This window comes from Schizosaccharomyces cryophilus, assembly GCF_000004155.1.
Source record: "Schizosaccharomyces cryophilus OY26 unplaced genomic scaffold supercont4.7, whole genome shotgun sequence".
In the NCBI taxonomy this organism is placed as follows: Eukaryota; Fungi; Ascomycota; class Schizosaccharomycetes; order Schizosaccharomycetales; family Schizosaccharomycetaceae; genus Schizosaccharomyces; species Schizosaccharomyces cryophilus.
The window spans coordinates 558,187-583,233 of record NW_013185630.1 but is presented as its reverse complement, the minus strand read 5'-3'; the positions used below and the strand labels follow the sequence as shown (position 1 = coordinate 583,233).

General features: G+C 37.7%; 12 protein-coding genes across 12 annotated transcripts; 4 read left to right on the top strand and 8 right to left on the bottom strand.

Annotated features, from left to right (window-relative positions):
- Positions 1 to 95: 95 nt before the first annotated feature.
- On the bottom strand, positions 96 to 3,004 carry SPOG_03451 (PX/PXA domain-containing protein). Its single transcript, XM_013169866.1, has one exon. The coding sequence runs from the start codon at positions 2,736 to 2,738 to the stop codon at positions 486 to 488; it is 2,253 nt and encodes a 750-aa protein (XP_013025320.1). The 5' UTR covers positions 2,739 to 3,004; the 3' UTR covers positions 96 to 485.
- A 389-nt stretch (positions 3,005 to 3,393) lies between these two features.
- Positions 3,394 to 4,146, bottom strand: SPOG_03450 (60S ribosomal protein L19). The gene has a single exon (XM_013169865.1). It carries the CDS (start codon positions 4,125 to 4,127, stop codon positions 3,483 to 3,485), a length of 645 nt encoding a protein of 214 aa, XP_013025319.1. The 5' UTR covers positions 4,128 to 4,146; the 3' UTR covers positions 3,394 to 3,482.
- A 901-nt stretch (positions 4,147 to 5,047) lies between these two features.
- Positions 5,048 to 6,099, bottom strand: SPOG_03449 (Clr6 associated factor 2; the record flags this gene model as incomplete). The annotated part of the gene is made up of 2 exons (XM_013169864.1): positions 5,048 to 5,863; positions 6,058 to 6,099. 2 exons carry the CDS (start codon positions 6,097 to 6,099, stop codon positions 5,048 to 5,050), a joined length of 858 nt encoding a protein of 285 aa, XP_013025318.1.
- Positions 6,100 to 7,137: 1,038 nt separating this feature from the next.
- Positions 7,138 to 9,153, top strand: SPOG_03448 (ubiquitin carboxy terminal hydrolase Ubp16). The gene has a single exon (XM_013169863.1). The coding sequence runs from the start codon at positions 7,630 to 7,632 to the stop codon at positions 9,022 to 9,024; it is 1,395 nt and encodes a 464-aa protein (XP_013025317.1). The 5' UTR covers positions 7,138 to 7,629; the 3' UTR covers positions 9,025 to 9,153.
- Positions 9,154 to 9,455: 302 nt separating this feature from the next.
- On the top strand, positions 9,456 to 11,617 carry SPOG_03447 (choline transmembrane transporter). The gene is made up of 4 exons (XM_013169862.1): positions 9,456 to 9,539; positions 9,577 to 10,642; positions 10,690 to 11,229; positions 11,277 to 11,617. Exons 1-4 carry the CDS (start codon positions 9,527 to 9,529, stop codon positions 11,386 to 11,388), a joined length of 1,731 nt encoding a protein of 576 aa, XP_013025316.1. The 5' UTR covers positions 9,456 to 9,526; the 3' UTR covers positions 11,389 to 11,617.
- Positions 11,547 to 12,914, bottom strand: SPOG_03446 (19S proteasome regulatory subunit Rpn8). Its single transcript, XM_013169861.1, has 2 exons — positions 12,792 to 12,914; positions 11,547 to 12,747 (listed from the first exon to the last, which is right to left on the bottom strand). The coding sequence occupies exons 1-2, from the start codon at positions 12,846 to 12,848 to the stop codon at positions 11,821 to 11,823; spliced, it is 984 nt and encodes a 327-aa protein (XP_013025315.1). The 5' UTR covers positions 12,849 to 12,914; the 3' UTR covers positions 11,547 to 11,820.
- A 906-nt stretch (positions 12,915 to 13,820) lies between these two features.
- On the top strand, positions 13,821 to 14,801 carry SPOG_03445 (guanine nucleotide transporter; the record flags this gene model as incomplete). The annotated part of the gene is made up of 2 exons (XM_013169860.1): positions 13,821 to 14,111; positions 14,190 to 14,801. The coding sequence occupies 2 exons, from the start codon at positions 13,821 to 13,823 to the stop codon at positions 14,799 to 14,801; spliced, it is 903 nt and encodes a 300-aa protein (XP_013025314.1).
- A 435-nt stretch (positions 14,802 to 15,236) lies between these two features.
- SPOG_03444 (RNA-binding protein Mcp2) lies at positions 15,237 to 17,324 on the top strand (the record flags this gene model as incomplete). The annotated part of the gene is made up of 1 exon (XM_013169859.1): positions 15,237 to 17,324. The coding sequence occupies one exon, from the start codon at positions 15,237 to 15,239 to the stop codon at positions 17,322 to 17,324; it is 2,088 nt and encodes a 695-aa protein (XP_013025313.1).
- Positions 17,153 to 19,119, bottom strand: SPOG_03443 (transcription factor TFIIH complex subunit Ssl1). Its single transcript, XM_013169858.1, has 2 exons — positions 18,653 to 19,119; positions 17,153 to 18,607 (listed from the first exon to the last, which is right to left on the bottom strand). The coding sequence occupies exons 1-2, from the start codon at positions 18,868 to 18,870 to the stop codon at positions 17,557 to 17,559; spliced, it is 1,269 nt and encodes a 422-aa protein (XP_013025312.1). The 5' UTR covers positions 18,871 to 19,119; the 3' UTR covers positions 17,153 to 17,556.
- Positions 19,120 to 19,263: 144 nt separating this feature from the next.
- On the bottom strand, positions 19,264 to 22,041 carry SPOG_03442 (ribosome biogenesis protein Rix1). Its single transcript, XM_013169857.1, has one exon. The coding sequence runs from the start codon at positions 21,930 to 21,932 to the stop codon at positions 19,434 to 19,436; it is 2,499 nt and encodes an 832-aa protein (XP_013025311.1). The 5' UTR covers positions 21,933 to 22,041; the 3' UTR covers positions 19,264 to 19,433.
- A 77-nt stretch (positions 22,042 to 22,118) lies between these two features.
- Positions 22,119 to 23,284, bottom strand: SPOG_03441 (metal dependent phosphohydrolase). The gene has a single exon (XM_013169856.1). The coding sequence runs from the start codon at positions 23,121 to 23,123 to the stop codon at positions 22,524 to 22,526; it is 600 nt and encodes a 199-aa protein (XP_013025310.1). The 5' UTR covers positions 23,124 to 23,284; the 3' UTR covers positions 22,119 to 22,523.
- On the bottom strand, positions 23,210 to 25,032 carry SPOG_03440 (CMP/dCMP deaminase family protein). The gene has a single exon (XM_013169855.1). It carries the CDS (start codon positions 24,765 to 24,767, stop codon positions 23,580 to 23,582), a length of 1,188 nt encoding a protein of 395 aa, XP_013025309.1. The 5' UTR covers positions 24,768 to 25,032; the 3' UTR covers positions 23,210 to 23,579.
- Between the last annotated feature and the right edge of the window lie 15 nt (positions 25,033 to 25,047).

Genomic DNA, 25,047 nt, shown 5'->3' with positions numbered 1-25,047 from the left:
GACGTATAACCCAAAAGCTCTATTTTAATAACGACCTTGTAATACTTCGCTAAACCACAAATACTTCCTGTTTGCATAAGAATTGAAAAGAGATGGCAGGAAGGTAGGCCTTCAATTATTGCTAGTTACATAATAATTTGTACAGAAAAGTCATAAATATCCTTACTTATGGTAGAAAAGCTTTCTGTAAGAGAAATGTAAAAACCAGAATTTTCAAAAAAGAAAGCGACTATGGTATTAACTAACTGAAAAAATTAAGGTCCAAACTAAATGGAAGAACAAAAATATCTTAGATCTCTAATAATTAAACAAAAAAAATAGAAAGACATAAAACCTTTAATTATTAAATCAAGTCAATATTGGAGCAGACAAGACTTATATTATAATAGTCAGAATATAATGCACTTGAATCAGAAATCCTGTCTGCAATAGGACAGATAATAAATTGTATGTAAAATAGTGGATAGCAAACATTAAATCAGTCACTAAATAATGCTGTGAAGCGCATTACTGAGTACGTGTGCCAAAAATCCCTCAACTAAGTCGGATTCTTGAAGCAAATCAAACAAAAGTCGCAAGCTGTCCTCCGATGTGAAAGGTCCTAAAAGTGAGGCACTATCAGAATATTCGTTGTTAAGAAACAGCTCTTGAGCTTGCTCTCGTATCTCGTCATCACTCTCTTCACTTACTGCAAATTCCGAATGGCTAAAAAACAAACTGTTCTTCAAAGCTTCCTCCAAATACAGTTCATCATTATCTTTGCTCATGGATGAAGGATTCCAGTCTGCACCCCTCTCATTATCACCCGCACAGTCTTTATTTAAATTCTTCAAATGTTCTTGTACTTTTTCTTTTTCTTCGGGCCAGATACTGAGAATTAACGAGGTAAACAGGTCACCAACCAGTTGCGTATTTGACAGCTTTGCAAACACATGGTCTTTCAGCATCTTCTCCACTAATCCAGAGAAGTCTAAAGGTCCATGCATAAGTAACGATTTTAGTACAGATAAAACTGTCCTTCGAAAAAACCACGTTTTTGGGTTCAAGCATGATATCTCTCCAAAAAGAGCAAAACCACTATTTATGATTTCCTTCAAAGTTTCCTCTTGGATATTAAATGCAGAGTTCTCATCCACATACAGATTGCTCTCAGAAAACATAGAACCATTTTTCTCTTCGTCCTTGTTTTCGAAAGACTGATTATCATCTTCCAAAGATGATACATCATTTGAGGGTAATTTGGATAACTCGGTATCCTCCAACATACTTTTCTCAAATTTGGTTTTCCAAGATACTTCCACATTTGACGAACCTTCTGACTCTTTTGAGTGGGAGGATTTTCCACTCTTATTACTCACAATCTTTGTAACCCCTAAAAGCTTGTGTGAAACAGCAGACAAAGAAGAGTTCTTTTGCTTTTCCATATCATCGACTACATCATCGGATAACGGTTCAAAAGACATGGACTTACAGAAGAACTTTCGGACTGCAACATTATTCGATAACTGAGCATTTTGTACTATTAAATTTAAAAATGCAGATAGTTCCCTTTGTAAATGGCCATATGTCTGAGCTCTCCATTCAGGAATTTTTAGGGGGGTCCCAAGTGCATGCAAATATTCTTTTCTTATATCCTTATATAAGGACTTCAGACTGGTATAAGGACGATAGACAATCCAAGGGGGGATATCTAAATATAAAGGATGCACCGTAATAACAAACTTCAGATTTTTTTTATCCTTTATTGGGGATGAAAGGTCTTTGGGCTCAAGCGAACGATATTGTATATTTATCTCTGCTTCAAAAAGAGCATTATTATATGAAGAAGAGGCTTGGGCACCACCTGTGGGCAAAGTCGCCGATGAGGATGTGTCTTTTAGGGTTTGGTTTAAAAGACATCGATTTATATATGTTTTCTTGTCTAAACATTCGTCCTTCTCTTTTGAAGGAGAAAGGAAAAGAATGATACAACGATTGACAAACCTTGGCTTAGCACAATGCGTTGTAATTTTTTTAAAAACTTGCATAGCAAGAACTTCCCTCAATAAAACATGTAGAGGAAGACAAGCGGCATCTTCTGGTTTGCAAAATTTTGTTACCATCGCAGAAGCTTGCGCGCGTAAGGCCTGTTCGTTCGCAGCCTTATCCAGCATCTTTGCAACAGCCGAATTGGGATAACGGACAGCAAATTCCGTGATGGGCATTTTTTTGCTCAAAAACATATTCAAGTCAGAAAGCAAAAACGTAATCGTATTTAGAACATTTTTTACCATCTCAAAAATAAGGTAGGAAGAGTCTTGGGTACTCAAATAAGAATAGAAATTCCTGAATATATACCCTATCGTACTTTCCACCTCTGTAACAAAGGAATTATCATAACTCACTTGTTTATACCAACCATATATGTAATGATGTGTAAGTTTCGTGATGAGAAGAAGAAGTGGAGCTTCCAATTCTTCTGGGAGAGCGTGTTGAGGGTATCTCTGAGGGACATACTGAGACGGATCCTCTATATTCGGATGTTTAATATTTAGGATAATATTGCCGTTTTTTTGAACCAAACCCTGAAAAGAAACGCCAACAAAAATTCCTATGGCAAAGTAAACAAACCGTCCAAAGAAAACATGAAGAACATAAAACGATATCAAGCACAAACTAAAGATAAAAACATAGCTTGATTTATTTTCTAAGCTTAAAAACGCTTTTCCAGCTTTCGATAAATTCCATTGCATAAACATGTGTAACAGCCAAATAACAAATTCGACTCGATAATTTCAAATCCTATTCCAACGCTTATCTTCCTCTACCAACACAGCGATTGTCAGAAAAGTTATAAAGGTATAAGGGAAACCAGCAAATTTTTTTTGAACGTTATATGAAGCAATTGAGCATAAATATCGGGTATAAGAAAATATAATTAATTGATAAATATTAAACGGTTGATCAGCAATAAAAATACCCCATATACAGCAACTGAATATAAAACATGGTGTTTGCAGAGAACATCCATTGTCTCAGCCTCACAGCAAAGGCTTTAGCTGACATAATAATGCACCTACTCTCCATTTTCCTAACGAGTTTACGGTATTACAACACATGATCTTAATAAACATAAGATTTCTTTAAATGGTAAAACCCAGTGTTTTTTTATAAAGCATAGAATATAGCAAATATATTGAAAGATGAATGCATCATGAAGCTACCGTAAACTTAGACTAATATGATCATTTGTTGAGGTCTTGCCTTAGAATGGTAAATCATCAACTAACACCTAATACCGTCGTTACGTTTCTGATGACTACTATCTTTGTGTAATAACCACATTTCATACCTTCATCTAATATGTAAATACAAACCGCGAATTATTAAAATTTACAATAGCTACTCACATACTCCTCAACCATAGAAAATTAATTACTGCCTTAAAAAACCAAAAGTAGTATTTGTAGGTATAGAACAGAAGCGAAATCAAATAAAGGCATCTACTCCTCGATCTTTTCAGCAGCGGTGTAAGCTTGCTCACGCTTCTCGCCGACAACCTTAGCTCTACGGAGACGGGCAGCCTTGGAACGGGCACGGCGAGCATCTTGTTGCTCTTGGAGTAACTTAGTACGGTTGGCTTCAGCCTTAGCACGTTGGATGTGCTCAATCAAAGCACGCTTGTGCTTGAAGGTGTTACCCTTGGCAGCCAAGTAAAGGCTGTGGTAAAGGTGCTTATCGATCTTGCCAGTTTCACGGTACTTACGGAGAAGGCGGCGCAAGACACGTTGACGGCGCATCCAGACGACAGCAGAGGGCATACGAGCCTCAGCAGTACCCTTACGCTTACCATAACCAGTGTGACGACCAAGACGCTTGGCAGCATGAGTCTTGCGAATACGGAAGCGAGAGTGCATCAAGTTAGGCTTGCGGATGAGCAAACCATCCTTAACCAACTTACGGATATTTTGACGGCTGTTAGCATTGCTAATTTCGCTAAGCTCGTTGGGGTCCATCCAAACTTTACGCTTGCCGCATTCTAAAACGGACGCAGCGAGACGCTTCTGCGTACTGAGGTTTGCCATTGTGTTGGTCGGTTGGAAGTGGAGTAACTCTACAAGAATTCTCATACTCAAACTTGCCTTCATATCAGCAGTCACATTGTAGACCTTTACCCTAACCTGGAAGAACTCGTTTAGGTGACACGCAAATTCAAGTAACAATGTTAAACAAAGCAAGCTGGCTCTTGCTGTGTATGAATGAAGCAAGTCATTTGTCTTGCTTGTGCATAATTCTATCGTATATAAATGAAAAGCAAAAAATAATTTAGGGATATATTGGCTGTTTAAAAAAAAATTGGTGGCAATGGAATTTCAATGAACTATCTGCTTCAAAAACTTTGGACCATAAACAAAAGTTTTGTGAATTACGTAGAAGATGTTATCATATCTAACATTTTGCAATAGAACATATAATAAAGGGAGGGAAAGCATTAAGGAAGAATGGAATGTCTACAGAGTGTAAACGTTATCCAGTTCACCATATTAAGAATACTGAACTTTTTCAAGGTATCATGCGTAATTTTATTTTTTATGAAACACCTTCTCAAACAAAAAAAGATCGAATTATGAAAGATGCAGGCGTGGGTTTTATCGACATCCCAATAAGCAATGACCCTAGTAGTAAAAGGCATGGGAATAATAAATACCAAACGAACGTCGAAATTGTACTTTTTATATATAATCAAAGTATAAAAGACCAAAATGGATTCAAAATGTTTATCCAACAACCAAACCAATTGTAGGTGGGTGAGTATGAAAGGATGGAAGAGTATACACACACAGACAAAAGCGTCATTATAATCCCAAAAAAAGTTCTACAACATAACCAACAACCAAAATCCAAAAAGGAACGAATAGGAATAGAGCATGCAATTCTCTCATCCTAAATGAGCGAGGGAGAGGAGGATGACTGACAAAAAAGCTTTTCGGTAATAAATAAGTAGAGGTACAAAAAAAAGGAAAGTATACGGATAGCCATCGGAACATGAATGATAGAATACGAACTTTTAGTCATCAAAAAAACCTTCTTCATGAAAAGCTTTCCACAATCGACTAGCCTTGTTGACATCCACACGACTAGCACGCTGTGCATCTGTTTTCCGAAAACCCAATCCCTGTTGCTTTCGATAATGCCATTCAGCAAAGATACGTCGTTTATTGTCTAGATAAACCATACAAGGCAAGCGAAGGGTAGATGCCAAATGGACTTCGGCAGGGTGCAAAAGATGGTAATGAGGGTCGTTTGAAAGGTCTAGAGGAGGACCCTTCCATTCAGCACGCAAAGGACGAGGGTGAGACCGTTTATCGAGCACAGACATGTCGGGACAATAATCAGGCAGGGCTTCGAAAGGAATGTTTGCAACGTCCATACCATTGTATTGACCTGCTCCACGTGTTGATTTCCTTCCCCTTGTTTCAACAGGAGAAGCTGAAGATTCCGGGGTTGGCAATTTCGAATTGCGAGTGCCTCCGTTACTTGATGGTGAAGGTTCCCGAGATGCATTCTTAGACGAAGTCTCCGTGTCTATAACAGAAGAGACAATGCGATTACCACGACGCCCAACGAAACCTTGACGACGCGCTTTTGTAATTGGTTTTACGTGTTCTTTGCGAAGCCAAATCCTTTCTTGCTGAAGCCAAAGCTTTGGTTGCGTTTTGTATACCTCATATACAATTCCCTTCATACAAGCGCATGAATTTTGCTTCCTTAACGAAGAAACATCCCGAACTCCCTTTGAATGAAAACTCAATGGTTTCGTCTTAGGAGGTGAAAGAGGAGGTGTTATAAGAATACAATCATTTCCATTTAAATTCGAATTATCCTGTTCTTTTAAGATATGCATTATATACTTTTTTTTGTTTTAGCACTCAATCCAATGGCCCTATACTATACCCTCAATGATGAGGTTTTGGTATCTTGCTAAAGACACCTTTCTGTGGGAAACCCTCTTTTGTAAGCCCTAATATGGTACCCTAAAAGTTCACCACCATTTCAGCTAGTCAATTGCGAGCTTACTGTGCGAAGTTGTTCGCTTGTTTTTATTTTTAAGTGAAACATTTTTATACTATTCATTGCTTGAAAGGTTGGACGATGGTTCCCTAAAATGATGGTCTGTAGAAACACTCACTGTAGCAGGAACCTGTCACTTTCGGTTTTATTTTCTTTTTTATGAAAGAAAAACAAAAAAATTCTACATATATATATTTTTTCCATAAATCCAAAGAAGACCAGAATCTTTTGCCGAAGGGCTTTTTCTATGAAGAGCGCAATTGTTTATGTAAAAAGCTGAATGCTTTCGGTTTAAGAACAACCGCAAAGGAAGACTATATTTTGAAGAGTACACATAGGAAGAAGGTTTTTGAAAGCAAAGACATACTTCCTTATGAGTTTTCTACGAATTGATACTTAACTACTTGTTGGTCAGTAAAAACCATCAAGGCCCCGTAAATTTTTGAGTCAAATCAATTGTTTTGTTCTCCAAAACTCGTCAAAATACACAAATAAGGAAAAAAATTTGATTTTGATCATATGGAATCCTCTTCCAAGTAGCAAACACCAGCAAAGCTAACAAGCACTGTACAATTGAGAATTCAAAAAGCAAACTATCGATCCTCTATTGAATTTTGGACTCTTTTCTTCATATGGACAAAATGTTTGCTGGGATTATTTTCCTACACATCTATTGAAAACCATTGATTCAATTTCAGTATACACATCATTCATAATATTAACTTTAATTACTTTTCTACTTTTTTTTAATTCTCGGACTTCTTTTCTACTTTTTTCCCTTGCATAGATTCATATACTTATTTTTCTCTTTTCGATCCTCCATTTGTTTGTTTACAAATGGACATTGCTACCTCTGTGACCGGTAACGTATTTACCACGTTGCTTTATGCTCCGAGCGTATGGACCAATGAAAAGGCTCGTTATTCTCATTCTTCTCCTTTTTTCCCTTTTTTCTATGGTTCCATTCACTAATTTTTCCTTTTTACTTTACGCTTTTTCTCCGTAATCGCTTTAGCGTACACATTCCAAGACGATATTTAATTTACAGAAATGGAACATCCAACGCAAATGTCTGGAAAAATTTCGCATGTTTTCTTTTTTCTCTTCAGCAAGCATCAAGACAAAGGAAAACCACGAATTTTGGGGTTCTTTTCTGGGGTGAACGGGCTCTTGTTGCATTTTTTTTGGTAGCTTCTTTCATTTGCGGGGTTTTGGTTGTTTTGACAAGAAAACTCTTTTTTCTGTGCCTTTATAACAATTTCTATATGGTAGAAATTTCTTGTATTTGAATTGGAAACGGTTTGCATGTTTCCCTGCCTATTTCTTGTTACATTCGACAAAACTTCCAATTGATTTATCTAATTCCCTCTATTTGTTAGGGTCTACAGCAATAATTGGTTGCTTTTTGCACAACTTCATCTGTATTATTTAAAATCAATTTCATTCTACTTATTACGGATTTTGGATCAGTGTTTTTTAGGCTTTTGTTCATAAGAGTTTGCATCGGTTGTTCTTTTGTTTTATAAAATATTTGGCATTTTTTTTTTGCATCCTTTCTATTTTGTTTAGCTTTATAGTATGTCGTTAGCAATGTTGAATGGTTCAATGAATTTTGCTGTAAAGCATTCGCTTGACGATCTCTTGGGCAACCCTGTTCGCTTTCGAGCTGCTTCTGTCAGTACTGGCTCTACACCTGAAGGACCATATGTTCCTTTGAATGCACCCAAGGACAAAAAGGTGAATGATTTACAAAATTCTAAGGATTCTGAAAAGAGTGCATCGAACAAGGCCACTTCAGTCAGTGTTCCTTCCGCTGATCGTAAAAAACCTTCTGGTACCCGAGGCGAAGGTGCGGATGACTTTGTCGACGAAGATCCATCTTTCATTCCCCCTGCCCGTATTCTATTTCCAGAAGAAAAAATTTCTTTGGATTGGCAATCGGTTCTCCAAAATGCTCCTGGTCTTGTGAACCTTGGCAACACTTGTTTTATGAACTCTGTCTTACAATTAATGACCCATACACCTCCTTTGGTACATTATTTACTTTCTGCCCAACATTCCATGTCCTGCCGGTTAAATGCATGTGTCTTGTGTAAAATGGAGCAGCATGTTGCTCGCGCCTTTCCCAACAAGGGCGCAAAGCGTGCTTCTGCATTTAAGCCATCAGGCATTCAGGGTATGCTAAAAGTGATTGCAAGTCATTTCCGTCCTTACCGCCAAGAAGACGCCCACGAATTTTTGCGCTATTTAGTAGATGCTTGGCAAAAATCTTGCCTACAAAATTTCAAAAATCTCGATCACCCTAGCCGAGAAACTTCCGTGGTCCATCGCATCTTTGGTGGTTACCTTCGCCAGCAAATTCTTTGTTCTGTTTGCAAAAAGCCTTCCAATACTTACCAAGCATTGCTAGATTTGTCTGTGGAAGCAAAAGGTGCTTCGGTGTTGGATTGCTTAAAACACTTTGTCCAAGCTGAAAAATTAATCAAGCAAAATCGCTATCGTTGTAGCCACTGCAAGAAGTTAGTAGACGCAACTAAAACCATGACTGTTTATCGCGCTCCTAACATTCTTACCATTCACTTCAAGCGTTTTACCTTCAACGGATACAATTCTACCAAAATTGGTAAGCACATTTCCTATCCTGAGCGCTTTGATCTTGGTCCCTTCATGTCGGACTCTTCACATCCTTGTCGATATGAGCTGATTGGGGTCCTCGTCCATGCAGGTGGAAGTACTCGAAGTGGTCATTACTACTCTTTCTGCAAGAGTAGTAACGGTATGTGGCTTAAGTTTGATGATGAATTTGTTTCAAACTCTAGCATCGATCGCGTCCTGAATCAGCAAGCCTATATCTTGCAATACAGACGCATTCCTGGATCTTCTTCTTCCAGTAAAAGAAAAGCTAGCGATACGAGTACCACTGCACCGTCCAACGGGCAGAAAAAGAAAAAGAAAAAGAATGTATCTTTTTAAATTAACAACAAAGTCATTTAATTCGATTCCGTTCTTTTTTCATTCGTTAATTAATATTTAATCCCTTTTTTTCTAATATGTATGTCGTTTTGTTTGTCTTCAACATCAATCTCTTTCAATGTATTCTTTCCTTCATATAGCATTTAGCATCATGAGCAAGTCTTTCAGTTTCAATCGTTTAGCATCATGATGTGCGTATAAAAATTTAGGTACTAGTAACCTCGCTTACAATTAATATATTCATTCATCATTTTGTAAGCTTTTGCGTCCAATATTCGGGTTTGCGAACCCATTCCAATGCTCGAATAATCACAAAAAAAAGACTAAGAAAAACAAGAATTACTAATTCTTTTTTTTAACTTCTCTACTGTAAACTCCTGCTCTAATACTATCCATTTTGTCAGTTACTTCGGTGAATACTACGTAGAGCATCTGCGAACCAGCGACATAACCAGTTGCTCAACATCGTTTTTAAAGTTGTTTCAGTACGTGAGGCAAATATATGTTTAGTGATTGTAAGTTAATTTTTAGAAATATAAGACTAATCAACAGATGCTTCGCGTTTTCTTGCACAATCCAGATTTTCTTCAGCCGGTCAACAACATTCCGGTTTTCGATCATCGAATTCACAGCTAGATATAACCAAGCCTTCACTACCAAGGTCAATTGAGAATGAGCAGGATTTTCTAAGGACAAATGAAGCATCTTCTGCTGGAACGAGTGGATTGCATTCTCTCTTGAACTCGGACTCTATAAACTGGCAATTGAGAGAAGAAGAGCAGTCTGATGGCTCTGAGATCCTTTCAAATGATGATTCTAGAGATCAGAGATTCATGCATATGTCGAATGGCATCGAGGAATCATCTATACAACCCGAAAGCGAGTCCAATTTGTCCCCTAGTGGTAACGACGAATTTATGGAATTGCCTAATGAGCGATATCTGGCAACTGAGAGAAAAATACCAAATAAAAAATGGGGCATCTTATTCGGTTGTCTCTGCCTTGTGATGTTCACCTACAGTATACTTACTATATGGCGAACGAATCCTGAGTCTCCTCCGCAGACATCACCATATGCCACTATTCAAAGAGCCTTTCCGTTGTTTCAAAAGGATGCCGTCGTTTGCATGTTTTTGGCTGTCGCATGGCTCTTTTGCCTAGTCGCAATCCCCCAGTTCCTTGTTTTCCTTTTAGCCGCTGCACCTATTTCCATGTTTGCTTTTTCTATTTATTTATTTAACGCTTCGAGAATTCAATTAGAAAACTCCATTCAATCCAGTGTTATGCGAATAGTCGGTTTGATTCTTCTTTTATTCACTATGATTTGTTCTTCCTATATTTGGCGGCATTGGAGCCGATTTGAAACCTCTTTTAATATTGTTAGGCTTGCATGCCGTGTAATTTCTGACATTCCCCAAATAGTTTTAATATTCATAAGTTTCTTAGTTTCCTTTTACATATTGATTTTTATATGGGTCCGTCTGTTTGCTCGGCTGTTCTTGCGTGGTTCTTCATTTGTAGGTTCAGTCTGGGTTTTACCAAAAAGTTCATGGATATTAGCTTCGTTCTATGCTTTCCATTTTCTTTGGCTCTGTGTGTTTCTAAACTCGCTACAATGGTAAGCATAAAAGATTTCAACCAGAAAAAGCTAACATATATATGAAGTTCTATTTTATCGTCAATCGTCTCACAATGGTTTTTTTATCGAAATACAAGAATGACCGCAACCAAAACCAATTTGGTTTCTCATTTTTTCTACGACGTCCTCTTTTATCAATACGGGTTGTGCTCGGTTTCTTCCTTTTTAACCATCTCAACTAAAATCCCTCTTCATATCTTTCCAACATGGATGAGGCATACCTCTCACCTGGTTTATTATATGTTTACTTCCATTTCGGTTTCCTATGTGGCTTCTCCTCTTACGCTTGCTTACGCATCAATATATTCAGTTCCATACATGAATGCCTCGAAAACGCTAAGTCAAATAGAACAATTGAACCGAGTAAATTTACGTCGACGTTGCTATTACATTTCTAAATACACCCTACTTCTTGCTCGTACTATACTCGCCATTGGGGTTGGCATAACAGCGTGGAATTTCTCGGTCCACTCTAATGGAATTTTTTACGGATATTTGGTCGGAATTCTTGGTGGATTCTTGGCGTGGTTAATTATAGGAGTCATTGAAGGAGGTCTGAGTATGCTGTATGTATTATGAATTTCCAATGTTTTGCTTACTGACTATTGATTAGGGTTGATGCTTTGTTAATATGTACTATAATTGATATTTCCAGTTGTCAAGGCGATCCCAATGGTTCTCACTGTTATGAAGCTTGGCAACTTTTCGAATCCAACGGATTTTAATACGACAGCATTTTTATTCTTTTTTTTGAAAATATTTTTACCCAGTTTCATCACGGTGCTTTTACTTATGTTTCATATCGGCAAAGTTTAGTTTCGTTTCTTTTGGTCCGCTGAAGAAATACTTTAATCGCCTATTTTATAGCTTACGTTGGAGAGTATTTCTTTAATTCTTCTTTTGAAGTAATGTATTATTGTAATGATCATCTATATAGTTCATTTTCTATCCATGCCTTTATTTTTCGATGAATTCTGTAAGGTTATAAGCCGTTTAAAGACCGAAAACATTCAGAACCTGCACATCTCTGTAAAATATAATTTGGTAAAACTATTCTAAAGTCATTAATAAGTATCAGCAGACAGTCAAACTACGTTTCAGGAATCATAAAATTTTAGCACCAAATTTTTAAGATGAAACAACGTCCAACAAAGAAATTATGACTTCTGCTCAGCATTCGCAGCTGCACTTTCTTCTTGTTGCAAAAGGGGTTTGATTTCTTGTTGTTCGACGGTTTTGCTTGCAGCAAGAGAATCCAAAAGATCATGTAAAGCAATGACAGCACGAACGATGCTAGAAATATAAATACTCATTAACTGGTCATTGGAGTTGATATTGAAAGCACGCTGGGCTTCTGATTGCAAAACTTGTTCCGAAGATACAGGTCCGGAGAAAACGTTAGGTAAAAGATTAAATACGCTTTGAAGCTCAGCTAAAATTGCGTGGTTGATTGGAAGCTGACCGTTCACAACTTTCCTGAGGTAGTCAGCAATTTCTGTCAAGCGCTGACCAAGACCTTGCAGGGATTGAGCTTGCTGAGTGACACGAGTGGCGAGAGTACCAACAGAGACATCTCTTGTGTCACGTAGTAAATGTTCAACACCAATTTCCTCTGCCTCTTCGGCTTCAATGCTTGAAGGAAGGTGTACAAACGTTCTGCTGGATTTTGAGCCATCCTCCTTGATTTCATCGATAGCAAAATAGGCATTCGTTGGCAATCCAACAGATTTAGGCATGACATCAATAATTACAAGTACAGGATTGGGAATGTACTTTTTGAGTAAATTATTAATCTCCAAGTCAGATGGACGTAATTGAGGACCCGTGTGGTACCAACCGATCAGTTTTTCGCTGGCGTTGATTTTTTTAAACATTTCATTCATCGACTCCATAAAATTGTGATCCAAAAACCATACTGACGAGTTCTTTTCATCTTCTTCGAATGGGATCGCGTAACTATTGGCAACGTTGACAACTGTGCCATTATTTTGTCCTAAAAGAATGCCAACAACTCTGCGTTTCGATCCTTGTGCAGAACGAATGTAAGAATCTACTGCAGAAAGCAAGACCAATGGGTGAACAATCTAATTTCCATGTTACTACAACATCTTCATTTCCTTCTACTTACAACATGCTGAGGAACAACCGTAGTTCCTTCGGAAATCACAGAAGGCGAAGGTGGCATTGTCCTTTACGTTATTATAAATTCGCAGTTTATACTTTTTCAAAGGTGTTGGTAAATGAAGAGTTTTTTTGTAAACTGGTGCTTCTTTACATAAAGAACAGTGCCATTTTACGTATGCGAACGTATCGGTAATTATTACACTGTAGTCTGTAAAACTGGAGTGCAACATAGCGAGTAGGAAATTGATATCTTGAAGGGTATACACAAACGAAAAGTAGTTTCTTTTCCTTACCAAAGCCTTTCCTTAATCATGACGAACATGGCCATTTCTCATCCAAAGTAGCTCAAATTGAAAAAATTATATAGAATTCAGCTATAGATTCTCTTAAATTCGCGATCAATTACGTGGAATTTTGACTGAATGGATGGTTGACGCGTGGACGTGACGAAAAGACTCGATTCGCGCTCATATTCCTTTTTTATTTCATTTTTTTTAAATTATTAGATTTCATTCATTGCTTGAATGCTTATGAATTCTTTCTAAATTGCACGAACACGAAACGCATAATGTTACCTTGATGAATTGCACAAGGTAACAGCAGTAAAGAAATAAATAAAACAAGAAAGACGTGAATGGGTACTGAAAAACAAATTTCAAGGTGGTTTTGAAATATCAAATCTTTTTCTTCTTGTTTTATTTATTATTTTATAATAAAAAGAGGATTTGAATTCATTCTGATTTGAAAGGACGGAAAATAGAAACTTACTGTGCGTGACAAACTTTTCGGTTAAATTTTTGATTTTTGATTTTTTCTATTTTAATACTGTTTTGGCAATAGTGGAGGTGAAATCCGGCTATTTTGATTATCTTTGGTTCAAATCAAAAAAAAAAATTTTCTTAAGCGATCACCGTTATCTCTTTTATTTCCAACGATCTTTTAACATATACATACAGGTATTACTTGAACTTATCTTTTCCCCAAACTGCATCAGCACAATTGCTGCATCTATTAATACATATTTTACTCAAAAATGGCACCCGTTCAAGGAAAAAATACAGAATCTCAAATTGCTCGTGTAGTTGGCTCTGCTTCAGCTGGTATTCTCGAGCTCTCTCTTTTCCATCCCGTGGACACAATCTCTAAGCGTTTGATGTCTAATCATGGACGCATTACTTCTATGAATCAGCTGAATACTGTTCTTTTCAAGGATGCTGCTAATGCCCCTTTGTTGAAGAAGCTTGGATCTCTTTTCCCTGGTTTGGGCTATGCCGCCTGTTACAAAGTCGTCCAACGTATCTACAAGTACAGTGGTCAACCTATTGTAAGTTTTTTTTTTCTCGTCAAATTCGTATAATTTTTGTTTCGCGCTCAGCAATGTTTGCTAACAATTTCTTTGTAGGTTAAAGACTTCTTGGCTACTAACTATGGCAACAAATTTGATCAAACTTTCGGAAAAGGCTCCGGAAAAGCCATCATGCACGCAACCGCTGGTAGTATTGTAGGTATTGGTGAAATTTTCCTCCTTCCTTTGGACGTTTTGAAAATCAAGCGTCAAACCAATCCTGAAGCTTTCAAAGGACGTGGAGTTTTCCGCATTTTAGCTGATGAAAAGTTCGCTTTATACCGTGGATGGGGCTGGACAGCTGCTCGTAACGCTCCTGGTTCTTTCGCTTTATTTGGAGGTAATGCTTTTGCTAAAGAGTATATATTTAAGCTTAAGGACTATTCTCATGCTACTTTCGTTCAAAACTTCTTCACTTCAATTGCTGGTGCTTCTGCCAGTTTGATTGTTTCCGCTCCCTTGGACGTCATCAAGACCCGTATCCAAAACAAGAGCTTCGACAATCCTGCTTCTGGCTTTACAATCTTAAAGAACATGTTGAAGTACGAAGGGCCCACTTCTTTCTTCAAGGGTCTTACTCCCAAACTTTTGACCACTGGCCCTAAATTGGTCTTTTCATTCACCATGGCGCAAACTTTGATTCCTTTCTTTGACAAAGCTTTTAAGTAATCCGAAAAATCTCATCAGCACCAAAAAAAAAATCCTCTTTCTTTATCTTCCCTACCCTTCACTTCCCCTTCAAACTCTCCCCTTTTTGTTTCCTTTGTGACAAATACAATTCTTTTTTTGTCAAAGAATAATCGAGAAATCCATTTTTTTTTCTGAAAAAAAATTCGTTGATAATATTTTTTACTACTCTAATAGATGGAACTTACATTTTTTCTGGCAATCTATAATTTACTTTATTTTGTTTTGCTACTTTGTTTGGGTAGATTTATGTTTGTTTGTTATTGTTTACTCTCGTCATCGCTGGTAAACACTATTTGTTTACTTTTCCCAGCCATTTGCTTTCTGTAAAAAGCACAACATATTTCCTTTCTGTTTCCTTTCCCGATTTAGCATATACCTTGAAATCTTTGTTTCTTTTGTAGATTGATAAAAACCATGCAAACCATTGAACTTGGAATGCCTTCAACTTCTAACGCATCTTCTGTTTCCAGCAGAGTAAATCCATCAAAGGTAACTGCAAACTTTGATGACAGTGCAATTGAAGAACAAGATCCTTACTTTACGGTGACTAGAAAACTTCATGCACTGGCCGATGTTGTTGACGCTCAGCAAAGGGAGATTGAAAACCAAAAGAAGGACATCCATTCGAAGACGAAATGTATTGAAGAACTAAAGCTTCTTTTAGGGAATACGAAAACTCCTACCGAAATAGAACTTGTATTAAACAACTATGCTTCCGTAAGCCCTTCTTTGCCGACGCCATCTGTACCTTCCGCTTCTGTTTCAGATAATGGTCTACAGGCTCCAAAGTTAATGCATCCTAACTCCGTAGGCTCTGGTGGTATGGGTAGTCTCTATTCATTTCCCAACGGGGCTTCGTCGGCTTTGAGTGATGTTTCTGCGTCCCTCAATTTTCCTCGAAAACCTGAATTGCCAAGCAGGAAGTCAACTTCCTCTGCTTCATTTTCACTTCCTGTGAAAGGATTAAGTAATGAGAACTTTTCGTCTGCTTCATCGACATCTGATACCCTTGAGTCATCTAAAGCTATAGACAGGAAAGCTAAATTAACATCTACCCCTTGGGATTTATGTAATAACAATCATTCTGATCTTTCTTTGGCCAATATACAACTAGATGGATCTAAATCAACCATTGCTAACAACTCTTTATCAAACTCATCCAAGCACGGTATGCAAAAGTCTGTATTTTCCGCAGGCACGGATGTATCCGGTGCTGATCAAACTGCGTATATGCGTGATTTATGGCCTAATGAAACAAATGCAAGTATGGCCTCTGCAACCTTAGGATCAAACCTTGTATCTGCCTTAAAAGCTCCTTCATTAAGCTCCTCTAGAAGCTCTTCTTACACCAAAGGGCCATCTAGCTCGATCTGGGACCCATCTAGCAATGTATCTCTGTCAAATTTAACCGATTGTCCAAATCCCCGCGAAAATGCCATCCGTTATAGAAAGCTCTCCGAAAGGAACGCTGTTTACGATTGGAATATAATTGTTAACAAGATTATATTAAGCAATGATCAGCAATCCTCTATTTTTCTTCAACAAAAACTGAAGGTGGCTTCTCCTGAGATTAAGCAATCAATAATAAACTGCATATTAATTCAGGCTTTTCCATTGATGCTGAATCGTTTTGGTAATTTCTTAATCCAGCGTTGCTTCGAACATGGAACTCCTCATCAAATCCGAATTATTGGATCTGCTATTCTGGGGAATATGTACAAATTAGCTACCGATCCTTTTGGATGTCATGTCGTTCAAAAAGCATTTGACAATATTGACGAAGATATTAAATATTCCATGATGGAAGAACTGTTTGTAACCATTGATGAGACGATAATGCATCATTATGCTTGTCATGTTTGGCAAAAGCTCTTTGAAACACGTTGGTTTAATTATCCTGTGAATGTTATGGACCGTGTGAATATAGCTTTGAAAGGAAAATGGCATGAAGTAGCATTAGGAGAAAATGGAAGCTTGGTCGTTCAAAACATGTTTGAAAATTGTGTTGAAAAGGATAAGCACGATTGCGTTGAAGAAGTTATCCTTCATCTGGACTTGATTGTACGGGGACAATGGGGTAATTGGGTAATTCAACACATGGTTGAAAATTCCCAAGGCGATGTTTTACGACGCGTAGTCGCTGCTTTGCTTCTACGAGCTACGGAGTATAGTGTAGATCAATATGCTTCCAAAGTAATGGAAAAGGCAATTAAATTTGGTCCAAGGGATTTTATTTCTCTGTATCTAAAACAAATCACGAATGCTAGAATGGACCGTACAAGGCAACCATTAATTGATATTGCATCAGACCAATATGGCAATTATTTAATCCAACAAATAATTCAGCTTGCTCAGCCCAGTGATCGCTCGACTGTGGTTACCCATATAAAAAAGCATATGGTATCTCTTCGCGGAAGCAAGTACGGTCAAAAGGTTGCCTTTCTAGCTGAGAAGTGGAAAACCCAGAATCCGCAGTTTGTTTCGAACGTTGACTTTGATTGAGCTCCTAATCTCTGAAATATAAATATCGAGATATAATGTTTCTAAATTCTTTTTACATTCTACCATATAAGTCGATTAGATTATGGCTTTTCTATTGTAGTATAAATTTTATCGTTACAGGATTACTATTATAAAGCATAGAAAGAGAAAATAGAACAAACCATACCCGTATTATGCGTAGGCAGGATAAAACAGCAGAGAAAGAAAACGCGCGTGTTCATGAATTCATTATTTAGTTTCCCGAGCATTGGCAGCCAAAACATTCATGTAATTGTTCATGAGCAAAAATATCACAATCAATGCAAAAATGCTGCTTACAGGAAGGACACTCAAATCGCATTGAAGATGCCATTTGTTCCTGATTAGACATTTCTGAAGCTTTAGGAAATGGAACCTGGCAAGCAAAACAATGTGATGAAGTAGGTTTTGCAGACCAAGGTAAGTCTATCCAATTTTTTAGAGGAAATAAATGATGATAGGATCTAGCAAGATGAGTGGATAAAATCAAAACTAATTTACAACTGGGACATTCTATGGGTAATGTGCAAACTTTTGCTTTGCAACGAGGACAATGAAAGCCGCCGCGGGAGGGTAATGAGTGACAGGTACATAAACTTGGGGATTGCTCAACTACCTTTGAAGGAAACCCCATCATTACTAATGAGGAGTCAGCGGTCTTTGAAGAATCCGTTGCAGGGGGGATTGTGCTCTCCAAGAGTAATTCATGAAAATGTTGCTCACTTAAAACAACACCATACGCATTCGTAGAAGCACTATTAGTTCGATCGCAAATTTCACGGCAAATAGCAACCTCAGCAGCAAGACCAACAATCCGAACACGGATTTGATCAGCAACAAGGGCGTCAATTGTTCGAAAAATATCACCAGGATCGGAAGAAAAGATCGAACCAAAAATAATTAACACCTCTCTCGTCCCATGAGAAGCAATGTGAGACAAGGAAGCTCTGGCCATCTCCAAAGCATTTTGAAGGGAAAAGTTTCCATTACAATCGCGAAGTGACTTTATTTTTTGAATGTGAGATTGAGGATTGCCATGCAAATCAGATATACGTTGAGCAATACCGTCTTTCACACCAATTATTGACAGCTGGGAAATAGGATTCTGCTCAAAATACTCCATGACAAACTCAACTGCATATTTAATTTGTAGTTCAAACCGTTTATGATGAAAATCTCTTTCTTCCATTGCGGAGCTTAAGTCTAAAACCAAAACCATGTGACGAATGATTCCCCTTCGTAAAGGTGTTGTGTCACGAAGTAATCTAAACGAGAGGAGGTTAATATGAAATTCCTTTCTCTGAACTTACCGTTTTCTTTTTCCTGCATTAATTAATCCTGCAATGACACCAATTAAACTTCCTTCTGCATCCTCCTGAACAATATCCCATGAGCGCTGATACTCTCCTTCCCAAGTGTATCCTTCATTGTCATCATGTTTGCGACCTTTATTGCTCACCCTTCCATTTTGCTGTTCATCCTCGCTTTCAGACTTGTCAGAATCATAATTCTTTTTCACTTTACTCATCGAGAAAACCCTGATATAAGCATCAACTTTTAGCAAAAAGATCAATAACGTTTCCAAACGAACAAAGATTATGAAATTTAAAGCTCTAGTAATTCAGTTTCTATGAATATTCTAACTTTCTTATTTGAAGTCTATTTCAATCAGGGGAAAAAAAGGACTGGAGCACAGACTCAGTTCCTTTATGTTTCTACAATAAACTTTTTCAAATAATCAATTTTTTTGTTTTCTGGTCCCGCCAGAGGGTTTGAACAAACAGCCTGCATTTTACCTTGCATTTGAGACATAGGACGAAGATCGTTTAACACATCGTACCAATGCACTGTAATCTTACGTAGCGAAACAAATTAGTTCTCCTTATATTAAATGGAGAAGCCCATGGTTGATTCAGTGATTATTCTTAATAAACAAAATTAGTCTGAGGTGATGAAAATTATCAAAGCAATTACTTAACAAAGCCTTCTATTTTACTTCGTTCATAGAGTTCAGTTAGTTTAACAAAAATCCCATTGAATATTATCCCAAAACATATGTAATTTTTTCCCGTATAGATATCCTTCTACACTTTAATCACTGTCTGAATCCAAATTGATGCTTGGCAAAGATTCATTGTCTTCATCAGCAAGGCCATTGTCATTAGAAGCATTATCCTCAGAAGTGATTGTTACTTCTTCATGCTGCTGAGCATCCTGTACTCCGGTACTTTTTTGGTCAACAGTGTTGGAACGATGAGTAGACGGTGAATCATCTTTACTTACAACATCCATCATCTCATCAGAAAGGTCTTGTTTCTGAGTGGAATGCTTCGTCGTGGTTATTATCACAGGTTTTTCTCCAACAGTGTTAGCTTGCGCGTTGACTGATGAATCTACTTCTTTATTATCAGTAATCGCATTTATAGTTTGTTTAGCTTCTGCATTTTGATCAGATGAGACAGTCTCCTCCATGGTTTGATTCGATTCATAGACATTCTGTTTGTTTTCGTTTCCTTTTTGCTCATTATTCTTCAAAACGGCCGACTCAATATCAATTGATTCTTTATAAGTCTCATTAACGGTCCTTTCAGAATTCAGATGTGCCGAGTACCCTTGATAAGAAGACTGCTCTTTGTGCTCTAAAAGATCTTGGGTCCCTAAATCACCTTTTCTGCCTTCATCACTTCCACCAACAATGTTGGAAGCGAAGCTGGTAGAACCCAGTGGCTGTAAACCTGGAGAAGTTCGAGAAATAGCAGATATAGGCTCGAATCGGGACTCAAAAGCGCTTTCTCTTTCATCGTATACTGGAAGCCGTTTCTGAAGAGGTGGAAATCTGGGGTGCAATAACACATCAAAAGTCTTTATGTACTGTCCTGCATGAGAAGAAACAATTGGCGATGCATGCATTAATCCTAAGGGACCTGTAAGAACTTGTAAAGCATGTGGTAAAATTATTGCTTGGCAATCACCAGGTGCTAGAATGGACGCAATTAACAAATCGTGTAAATGAGTAAGGACATCCGGTGTTGCTTCCGTGAGGGCCAACTGGATGACGATACGATCAATTTTAGACCTAAGCATTCTAGGTAGGCTGATGGTATTTTTTAAAACAGAACTCAAAAAGAAAAAGCAATGGCTTAGACATTTATCATTCATAGAAAGACCAGAAGAGACTGACGAGATCAAAGAATCACCTGTTTGGCTGCCCGCTAATGTTTTGCGTTTCTTAGAAGCGCGCATTTGGTCAGCAGTAATCTCAACAGCTTCATTGGAAGCACGATTCTGGGACTCGAAAATCCGTTCTAAGACCAAAGTTACAACATTTTCGTACTTTGGAAGAGGAATATTTGCATGCATCTTCTCCAAAATTCCAGAAAGAAGTTGAAGAGACGTGCAAAAAACGCCATCATGCGTCGCTTCCGAAAGCAGACAATCATTTATAGAATCTAAAATGGGTGATAAGACCAGCATAACTGAGCTAGGGCAAACAGCAAGCAATTTTCGGGTCAACTCATTCGCAAGCGTATGCAAGTGTGGTAAAACCATGAATAACAATGCTTGGACGGAACTTTCAATTGTAGATTTCACTGAGGAAGATAGCTGGACACTGTATATACGTCGAATAAGGTCTAATAAGTGACGAATTGGTATAGAAACCAGCTTTTCCGTTTTCGTAGATAAAAAGGACATGAGTATCAAATGCAAATTTCTACATCTTTGCAAAGCCATCTGATAAGATTCCTCATAATGGCCTTTAATCTTTGGAAAACTTAATTCCTCATCTCTTGCAGCATCCGTATACGTTTGTTCCTCTATAACCAAATGGAAAAGGAAATTCAATGCGACGTGGTACTCCTGTATTGTACTTATACATTCCTTTTTCCAACCGTCCGAAAGATTTCCTTTTCCCAGACATCGGTACAAAGAGGCATACAAAACAGCAGCCTTCTTTTTGAGGGGTGAATCGACGATTTCGTGCTCTTCTAATACTTGAACACAAAGATTCTTTACAGAGGCGTAAAAAGGACGGAATGTAGGGGCGTGATGAAGTAAAATTTGATAGAAACATGCAAAAACAGTTTCCAAGCATTTACCAGATTCGCTTACTCGAAGACAAGCGGTTATAAATGAAGATAGATTAGGAGTTACAAGCTCCCGAGTGATTCCTGGCTTACCCGCCAAAGAAGTGAAGATCCTAGAGACAGTACTGATTGCACTTTCCAAAGTTTTAGGGAGTTCAGGTCGATTTAACAACTGAATCAACAACTTGACCCACGTAGCACCATGTTCAATGAGACAATCCCAACTTTGAGACACCGTGCAATCTATCAAAATAATGGCAGACCAGCGAACTCGAAAGTCTTTGTTATGCAACATACGAGTAAGACTAGTGCACCAATTTTTACGAACCATAAGAGCATTTTCAGTTGAACCAAGCTTTTTAATACATTTTTGCTTCAAAAGGATATCGGCAATGAGGGGTATCTGTAATGGTAAAGTTTTTTCGTTTGGGAAACTGGTTGACAACCAAGATTTTACCAAAGAAAGCGATCCTCCCTCCAAAAGATCCGTCATTGAGTTTTGCATAGAGTCCTGTTAATGATAAGTGTATACACTGCTTTCTCCTCTTTTCTTATGCCCTTTTCAGAGTTCGAAAAGTTAGGAGGTGGTAAGTGTAGAGGTGTACATAAATAAGAGTGAAGCGTTGAATTATGAACGTATAGAAAGAGAGAAAATGTGAGATTACTGATTAAATGGAGGATAATATATGAATGATAGTGTAATTTTTATACAAATACTAACGTGTAAACTAAGGAAAACAGGTTTGTACGCATACTTTCAAATACATTATTATCGAATTAAATCCGAAATTCTTACTCTTTTTTGCTAATACTCTTCTAAAAGCGAAAAGCGATTGAAAAGTTTTAAATGAAGGACTCTAAACAAGAAAAGAGTAGGTATTTTGAGGGTAAATAATACATGAAACACGATGGCAGATGCCAGCATATTTTCTTCTAGATACGAACGATGGTTCTTTTTTTATAGTATGTATAAAGACAGAGGGGGTAATAGTTTGTTCATAACGGGTAAAAGGTGAACATCGACAAGTCCTTTCTCCGTGATCATTTTCCATGATAGGCAAAAAAGGGACTTTCTTATAATACCTGAAAGGTGCATCTATTTTTCTAACTTGCCTTGTATTGTTTTCCAGAAAGCTTCACGTTCAGTCATGAGATCTTGCAACCAACCTTTCACCTGAGAATGCTTAATCAACTGACTTGCCCAAGAAAATTGACTAAGGTCCTTTGTTCCCTGATATTTCTTTTCATACTCAAACATCTGAGCAAGCATTTCAAACTTGTCGATATCCTTAACAAACTTTGCTTCAGAAGTCGAGGCATGCTCATACTCCAAAAATAGTTCTCGAATTTCTTGGGCATTCATCGCCAAGTCCAATGGCAACATTTCCTGGGTAATTTTATTCATGGCTTCCATTTCTAGACGATGCTTCTCTTCCTTAGACACATTTTCATGGGGTGTAATATCACCGACAATAGACTCAGCTAAATCATGGACGATGGCAATCTTAACACAACGATCTTTATTGATTCCTGGATCATTGCAAAGTAGTGTTAGGACGCCCATACGGTACATGTGGTCAGCAATGGATTCAGGAGCCTCAATACCATGGTATAGCCAACCGGTTCTTGGAGTAGTTTTTAATTTAGAAATTGTTTCTAAGAAAGGAACGATTGATTGAGAAACACTCATGTTCATATATTGAGAAATGGGCAACGAAAAAATTTCAAATAAGAATCAAGCAAGTGAATAAGCAGCCAAAAGACTTCGTCTTTAAAGAAAAAAACAAAACCAAAAAACTAATAAGCAAAGGATTAAATGAATTCAAAGCCCCTTTCCGAAAAATTGAAACCCCAACGAGTATATCGTAGAAACGGTGTTGGTTGCTCTTGGCAAAATGATATTTATCAATCTTGTGTTCATGCTGATACATTTTCTGAATGAATGTCAAATCAGTTTTATCAATCTTTTGACTGAAAAAGAAAACTTCAATGAACAACCGTTTAATAGCTAGAGGCCAAATTGTAGTCATTCAGATTTATCGGTTCGTTTATCCATTCAATCAGCCGAGTGAAGGAGTTTAATGCGGAAATAGTCTGGCATTTAATTGACAAAAGGAGTACGAAAATTTAGTAATTCAGCAGCGTATACAGCTCAATTACTATGATGACCTCGAACGGCTTCCTTGAGGCATTCGTCTTGGAAGGAAAGCTCCTCTATAACATTTACACCAGAATTCTTTAACAGATCTACTCCTTCACACTTCACGAAAATATCTGGTTCTCTAGAGCCAAGCACAACTGTTGATACATTTTGACTGATAATTTGATCGGTACAGGATTTTTTCCCTGAAAGACGCTTACTACAGGGTTCCATAGTACTATAAATCACTGTTCCTTTCAAAGAAGATCCGCGAGGTTGTTGCGACAAGTATTTCATGATGGCGCATTCTTCCGCATGGGTATTGCCAGGCAACTCACGTGAATATCCGGTTGAGACTATTTCACCGTGTTGAACAAGGACTGATCCTACGCAAAAAGCCGAATCGGTAGGCTCGCATTTCTTTGCTTCTTCTAAAGCGGCATACATCAAGGCTTTATGATTATAGGGTTTCAACAAGAAAAGAGCCATATTCTCTGGAAATCCCTCCTGTTCGTAGTTAAAAAGAAAAACCTGGTAATAGGGTTGAATTTTTAGTAAAAAATCGGTGAGTGTTTCAGGGTCCCTTAATTCTTGACCTACGAGACAAGTGAGGTCAGGAAAGAAGCGCGCAAATGAGGCCATAGAAGATACAAGGTGAGTATTCAAATTTGGGTTGTATACGCAGTCAAACAAGAGCAAAATGTCTAAAGAGGCATCTTTCCACTCTTTTTCAGAAGGGGGGTTTGTCCAGTCCAGTTCGGATACCTCTACAACATTAGCTCCATTCTGGTCTAGATTTTCTCGAAGCCCTTTTAAGTAATCTTTCTGATCCGTCGCAATATACTTGCCAACCCGTGGACCTAGAAGAGTTCCTGCTATCCCACTTATACCGGATCCAAGCTCTAAGACACAAACGTCCGATGAAAGTGTGTTAGCAAACCAAGGTTGTTTTATCAACCAGGGAACAACGTTTATAGATGTTTTCCAGACTACAGAACCAGTAGAACCAGGGAGTTGGTGCAACGATTGACGGTTTTGTTTAATTTGAAGCTTGTACTCATCAAGTTCTATATTCACTCTGTCCATTTTAGAGTCAAACATTCCTAAATCTGCATCTTTCTTCTTATGGACAGCGAATAAAACTTGCACATCTTCTTCAACTTCTTCAATTGGGGCATACAAGTTTAAAGGAACCTCCATCCTTTCTTTTTGCGGGGATACGAACTTACAGAAGTAGTTAATTTTAATAAAGATTTAGCAAAATAAGATGTTTTTGTTTAACGGAACCGATCTTAGTAGACTTGCAAAATGCGTCTGACTCGTTTCCAAATTCTTAAACGAAATTCTTCCTAAGCTAAAATTATCGAATCACAAAATGATAAAAGAAATAAATGGCGCTTTTAATAATGCTTTGTATGGATTAGAGGGTGGAAGTAGTCGAACTTGTCAAATATGTCTAATACTATATCATCTTGTCTGG